The sequence below is a fragment of the Eucalyptus grandis genome, chromosome 10 (genome assembly GCF_016545825.1).
Source record: "Eucalyptus grandis isolate ANBG69807.140 chromosome 10, ASM1654582v1, whole genome shotgun sequence".
Lineage (NCBI taxonomy): Eukaryota > Viridiplantae > Streptophyta > Magnoliopsida > Myrtales > Myrtaceae > Eucalyptus > Eucalyptus grandis.
In genome coordinates, this window is record NC_052621.1 from 4720993 (window position 1) to 4727641 (window position 6649).

At 46.7% G+C, this 6649-nt stretch overlaps 2 protein-coding genes across 2 annotated transcripts; one reads left to right on the top strand and one right to left on the bottom strand.

Annotated features, from left to right (window-relative positions):
- Positions 1-351: 351 nt before the first annotated feature.
- On the bottom strand, positions 352-1198 carry LOC104421304. The gene has a single exon (XM_010033217.3). It carries the CDS (start codon positions 1122-1124, stop codon positions 573-575), a length of 552 nt encoding a protein of 183 aa, XP_010031519.1. The 5' UTR covers positions 1125-1198; the 3' UTR covers positions 352-572.
- Positions 1199-4831: 3633 nt separating this feature from the next.
- On the top strand, positions 4832-6444 carry LOC104421312 (peroxidase 60). The gene is made up of 4 exons (XM_010033226.3): positions 4832-5090; positions 5209-5388; positions 5502-5661; positions 5752-6444. Exons 1-4 carry the CDS (start codon positions 4872-4874, stop codon positions 6162-6164), a joined length of 972 nt encoding a protein of 323 aa, XP_010031528.1. The 5' UTR covers positions 4832-4871; the 3' UTR covers positions 6165-6444.
- The last annotated feature ends 205 nt before the right edge of the window (positions 6445-6649 follow it).

Here is a 6649-nt window from a genome sequence, read left to right on the forward strand (position 1 = left end):
TAGTGTCGCACGAGAACAAAGATACTTGATTAGAACTCTTATCGATACATCCCAACCATTTCTCAAAGAGTCAAAGAGATGGTATACATGAACTAGACACTTCTTAACAGTAGTTTTTTTTTTTTTCTCTGGTCAGAACGTCTTAATAGTTGAGATATGTTGAAATGCCCGTAAGAGTAATTATGGTCCTAAATCGAGATCGGACGTTCGCCCCAGTCCATCCACTCGGGTGCGTAACATCAAAGCCCTTTCGCTAATCACTCGTGTTTAGTTTGCCTAGTTATCGTTCAATCCACTTTACCATCAATCAAAATTCCTAATTTCCTCAGCCAAAAAATCAAAGTCCAGCTCTTAAAGTAAAATCCCCAATCAATCACCATGGTAATATCAGATTAGACACTTGGTAGATAGAGGGATTGGAAAAATTCAAATAATTAATCATCAAATCTTCCGATTTTCCGATTAATATTAATACTAATATATAAATTACATTAGCAATTCCGACCTTCGGACATGAAAAATTACAGGGGCCGCCTAGATCCGCGGGAGGGGCGTTTTCGTAAAAATGGCGGCTAGGCCGGGAGCACCTCCAGCTGCGACGTGTTCTCCTGCTCGATCACGTCGAGGAACACCGGGTCGACCGTCACGTGACTGTCCACGTGCACCCGGAAGCGGTGGTCCCACCACAGGACCCTCGCGACGCCGGCGATGTCCACCGCCGCGTCCAGCACCATCTCCCGCCGCGCCACGTCGGCGAAGAACCGCCGCGCGTGGTGGGCCAGCTCGAGCCCGTCGAGCCGCCCCCGGAGGTGGAGCAGTCGGCAGGACCTCGGCGGCTGGGAGCCGGCCTCGACCTCGGCGGAGCCCAGGGGGGCGCCGTCGTAGAGGATGGACATGGTGGCCGGGGAGTAGTGGATGGGGGCAGCGTTGGGGTTGGTGACGTGGACTGTGAGGAGGAGCTCGGCGTCGAGGACGGGGAGGCTGAGCTTGAAGGAGGTGAGGCTGATGGAGATGAGGTGGAAGGTCGGGTCCTTGGGCCGCGCCAGGAACATCGCGGTGGCGGCGGTGGCGGACGCCGCGCCGATCGCGGCGGAGGTCCACGACCATTTGACCTTTTTGCCCATCGGATCTCGCCGTATTTTCGCCTCCGGGGGGAAGAAGATGATCGGGTCGATCTCGGTGCGAGATAGAAAGAGCAGAGCGATGTGAGGTCGTGAAGCGGATAGTGTTGTGCTTTGACGAAAGTGCCCCTGGTAGTTGTCCTTCTTGGAGGGACCGAGAGGGCCAGTTTAGGCAATTCACCTTGCGAAGATGGAAAATGACGAAAATGCCGATGCGACGGGACTGTGCTTTGAGTGCGGCTCTATGGCTTTGATGCGAATTATCATAAAGTTTGAGGGCTTTTGTGACATTTTAGTGGGACGACGACGACGACTGAGCCGGGCCGTGCCGCCCCGTGATGCGGTGCTACTTATGATCACGCAAAACCTATGAGTTAACTGTAGATGAGATATTATGGCCCCGCATGGTAATGTTTCTCTTCCTTTTCGTTCTTAGGAACGAAACAAAAAAAAAGTATTTTGTTCCGGCGGTTTTGAGAAACGAAAAGAACGCGTTTGGTAACGTTTGTTCGGGGAATAAAAAATGAATAAAAACACATTTGGTAAATTTTATTCTTTTTTGTTTCTATTAATTTTTTAATAATTTTATTTTATTTTCCATTTTTTCATTTCTTTTTTTTCTTCTTTCGGCCCGGTCACCTCGCGCCACGGCGAGGCCGAGCCTCGCCGTGGTTGGGTGTGGCTCGGCCTCGCCGGCTCGCCCGACCATGGCGAGGCTCGGCCTCGCCGGATCCGGGGCGAGCCCGAGCTCACCCGAGCCAAGGCGAGGCTCGGCGTCGCCGGCGCGGCGAGGCCGAGCCTCGCCGCCTGTCGTCGGAGCCGAGCACTGCGCCCGAAGCCCGCAGCTCGACGCCGCCCCGATCTCACCACGCCATTCGCGACGCCCTCCGCCGGCGAGGCCCGCGTCGCCCGTGTCGATCCCGGGTCTCTAGTGCCGCACCGCCGTCGCACCATCCTCCGAAGCCCCTCGCCGAACCCTAGCCGAAGATCTCCCCTCGAGCGGAGGCCGAGCTCGCCTTGGCCGGGCGAGGCTTGGCCTCGCCGGGCCGGTGACGCTCCGGCGAGATCGCCGACCCTCGAGGGCGTCGTCGGCCCTCAACGGCCGGTCGGCGGCCATGGCGAGGCGGCGACCGCCGGAAAAGAAAAAAAGAAGAAAAAAAGAAGAAAAGAAGAAGAGAGAGAAGAAGAGAAGCGTTTCTTTTTGGCTTTGAAGAAGTGTTTCTTTTCTCCAAACAACTTTTGTGTTTCTTTTTTTGTTCCAATTTTGTTCGGAACAAAAAAACAAAAAAAATGTAAACGCAACCAAACGCATTTTGTTCTTTTTTTTGTTAGAGGGAACAAAAAAGTACAAAAGTGTTCAGAAACACTTTTGTAGCGTTTCCATGCAACCCATATAAAACGTGTAAAACTTATGAGCTAAATTGCTAGTGCCCCGATCGTCGAAATGCGGTACAGAAAGCACTTTGTCAAAGTTCTTGACTAAGTTGCAAAGGCCTTGCGATTATAGAATAAAGGTGAAGATCGATTAAAACTAAAGAAAAATGCCCTTTAAGGTCGTCTCTTCGTCGAAGTAGCAATGCACATTTTTCCCTGCGAATGCCCCCGATTTGTCTTGAATTCTTATTTAGGGACAAATCCGTTTAAATCGGTCATTGACACATTTTTCAACTTATATGGATGTTTTCGACCACCAAAAAAAAAAAAAAAAAAAACTTATATGAGTGTTAAATAGGCTATAAATATGTTTAAATATAATATGTGTATTAAAAGTATCATAAATAGGTTTACAACTTACTTGGATCCATGTAGTCTTAGCATTAGACTTTAATAGGTTTATAGTCCGATAGTTATTTGAACCAAAAAAAAATTACTTAGACTCAACTCATCTCTATAACTCTTTCTTCATATTTTCTCACTTCACTTGATTGTGCTCGCTCACTCTACATTTTTACCTCATTTTGGAAATGAGTTTCGTAGATTGGATTAAATATGGAAGTGCTGTAACAATATTGATCGGGTTGGATATACATCATTATATTTGTATTGTATGGAAATAGATCAAAACAGGTTGACTAAGTTTATTTAGGTTGGATTATTTGTGGCATGACTCAAACTCAACCCGATCCATTTGTTCGACAATTCTACTAAGGGACACAATTTTTTGAATTGGCTAAGATTTGAAGTGTTCTCATATTAATCCTCAGCATTTAGATTTTATTTAATTACAATTTATGAGTTTGCATGCAGGATAAAAATGTTCAGTTGAAGCTTAATTTCGACCATGATCATATAAGTCGCAGGAATATGCCGTTTGTGATGAAACTTGAAGCCGAGTTCATCAATGTTTGAGATGGTTCAAGCACCTATAATCGAAAGATGCGGGATGAGATCGCCTCATCCTCTATTTCATCTATACCGTGTCTCCTTTCGATTAAAACAGATCACTATGTGATAATCACTCAAAAAATGAGCATTTGGAACCGACTACCATGTGGTAATCACCCCAAAAATAACATTAAAATGCTCACATGAAAGAACCATGGGAAAAATATCCAAAATATCTTAAACCAATTGTACAATGATTAATTCAATCATGAATCTTTCAATTATGTTAATTTAATCCAAAACCTTTTAATGATTTGCAAACTTATTTCTTTAATCTAATATTGAATAGAAGTCACCAATAAGCCGATTTAATTAGTGCTAGAATAACTGGCGTTGACTTGAATAATTTTTGTAATTTTTTTTATATATATTTTACCTTTTCTACACTCTTTTCTTTTCCCCCTCTTCCCTCCATGGGCCTTTGTCGGGCCTCGTCAATGATTGACAGCCTTTGGCGAGGTTCACCCTCATTGGCCTCGCGAGGGCCGCCCTCACTAGATCTAAGGAGGGCCTTAAGCAAGGGTTGCCCTTGTCAGCCCAAATGCGAACGTCCCTTGTTTAAGGTCGACAAGGGCGGCCCTTGCTTGAGGGCGACAAGTCGGCTATTGACAAGGCTTGGCAATGGCTAGCAAGGAAAAAGGAGAAAAGAAAAAGAAAAAGAAAAAGAAAATAAGAGAAAAGGAAAGGAAAGGAAAGAAAAAAAAAGAAAAAAATCATGAAAAAAAAAACTACAAAATTTGTGCGTATCAACATTAGTCGTACTTTATAGAACAGCCGACTCAACATTAGCCGTACTTTATAGAACAGCCGACGTTGATTGGCGATTGCTAGCTAGAAGAAGCCGGAAGGATTAAATCAACAAATCATCAAAAGATTTATGACTAAATTTGTATTATTGAAAAATTTAAAAGTAAATTGATAAATTATTAAAGTGTTTATGACTAAATTGATATAATTGAAAGGTTTTGAGTTAAATTGATCATTATGCAATAGATTTAGAAATTTCTGAATAAATTCCGTGAAGAACCAGAGATCATCATTCGCGCATGCGTCTTGCTTTCTTCCTTTGAATTGGACCGTGCACGGACAATTTTGCGTAGTATAAAACAAAACAGGTGTAATCTCACATAGGCACGCATCTCTCTCTTGCCACAGTTTTCATCATTGTACGCACGTTGGTGGTCAACAGCTGCGCCATTCGACGAGTTCGAACCCCACGTCGCGACGGTCGTGCAACGCATTCATCTCAATAATTCGCTCATTTTTGCAATCTCTCTCGACATATATAGAAGAAGGAGGAGGGCTTGCCACTTTTAAATCGCGGCCAAATTCAAATCCGTAAGCGCGACGACCTCGAGAACGGCGATGTCGACGGGAAGTAGATTGGCGTTGGCCCTCGCTCTCGTCCTCTCGACCATCGCGCCCCCATGCTCCGCCGCTCTCCGGGCAGGGTTCTACAAAGGCAAGTGTGGCCTTGTGGATGTCGAGTCCGTGGTCGCGACCATCGTGGCCTCCCGGTTCTCCAAGGACCCGTCCATTGTGGCCGCGCTGCTCCGCTTGCAGTTCCACGATTGCTTCGTCAATGTATGTAAATCTTTGCATAATTCGATCCTCAACTTCCAGAGCACGTACTTCCGATGTACTCTAAAGCCGTCGTGATGACCGATCGATGCTAATGTTGCGTCCTTTTTTCCCCTTGAAGGGCTGTGACGCGTCGATCCTGCTAGACGGGAGCTCGAGCGAGAAAACGGCGGGGCCGAATTTGAGCGTGAGGGGCTACGATCTTATCGACGCAGCCAAGGCTGCGGTCGAGGCCATCTGCCCCAGAGTCGTTTCTTGCGCTGACATCATCGTCATGGCAACTCGGGACGCTGTCGCTTTGGTAATGGAAAGAAAAATTACTTCAAACCCCATCGTACCCGATTCGAATTCGGTCGTGTCATGTTCGGATTAGCCCTAATGCTATCTCGAAAACTCATTTTCGTTCAATTTCAGGCCAAAGGAGGAAGGTACAGTGTGCAAACGGGGAGGTTGGATGGCAAGATATCGCTGGCCCAAAATGTGAATCTCCCAGGTCCTTCCATGACAGTTTCTCAGGCTGCTTCGGCCTTTGCTCGAAAGGGATTCACCATCTCCGACATGGTCATTCTTCTAGGTACCGACGGTGTATGCTATAATTATACTAATCGCTTTTGGTAGACGGCTTCGGACTTAACTTATATACGCATCATTCGGACTTCGTCAGGTGGCCACACTGTCGGGATTACGCACTGCTCCCTCTTCCAAGACCGGCTCTACAACTTCAACGGATTGGGGAAGCCCGACCCGACCATGGATCCTAAGCTCGTGGCTGCCCTCCGGCCAAGGTGCCCGCAGACCGCGACCATCGATAACACCGTGAACCTGGACCAGAATTCTTCGAGCGCGCTCGTCGTCGACAATTCCTTCTACAAGCAAATAGTTGCCCGGAGAGGGATTCTGCAGATCGACCAAGAGCTAGCGCTCGATAGGCTGAGCAAGTCCCTGGTGGCAACACTGGCCAATGCCACCAACTTCTCCGCTCGGTTCGGCCTCGCCATGGTCAAGCTGGGTGCTCTCCAGAGCCGCTTGCCCGGCGAAATTAGGAGTTCTTGCCGAGCCATAAACAAAAGGAGTTGAAGTAGTGTTTGCTCCTGCTGATCATCCCGTTTAGTTGTATTCTTAAATTTGACGGCACCAGTTGCACGCCGGTGCACGGATCTTGATTGATTCGACGTTAGAAGCGTCATGTCCGCGATTCCATTGATTGACGATGTTTTTTTTTTTTTTTTTGATGTGCAATAAAAATTTTCTGGTCTATGCATAGGCGTTGACCGGTTTGAGGATAATATTTGTAATCATAGATATTCGTACTATATTATCGATTATGGTTGTATAAACAGAAGAACTTGTTGGCGGTCGAGCATACCAAATATATTTAGCCAGTGAATTCGTGCCGTTTCACATGCACTCTTTCTCCTTCTCTTCTGACGCCTCAGCCTCTGGCCGTCGGCCGGCCTCATCATCACCATCAGCTCTAGCGATTAGGTCATCGCCGAAGCTCTCTCTCTCTCTCTCTCTCTCTCACTATTTTTGTTTTCAATGTACCCACCATCGATATTAGA

Coding starts and splice junctions, on each gene's coding strand:
- LOC104421304 (XM_010033217.3), bottom strand. CDS start 1,124: ATGGGCAAAAAGGTCAAATGGTCGTGGACCTCCGCCGCGATCGGCGCG.
- LOC104421312 (XM_010033226.3), top strand. CDS start 4,872: ATGTCGACGGGAAGTAGATTGGCGTTGGCCCTCGCTCTCGTCCTCTCG. Junction 5,389..5,501: donor CTCGGGACGCTGTCGCTTTG/GTAATGGAAAGA, acceptor GTTCAATTTCAG/GCCAAAGGAGGAAGGTACAG. Junction 5,662..5,751: donor CGACATGGTCATTCTTCTAG/GTACCGACGGTG, acceptor GGACTTCGTCAG/GTGGCCACACTGTCGGGATT.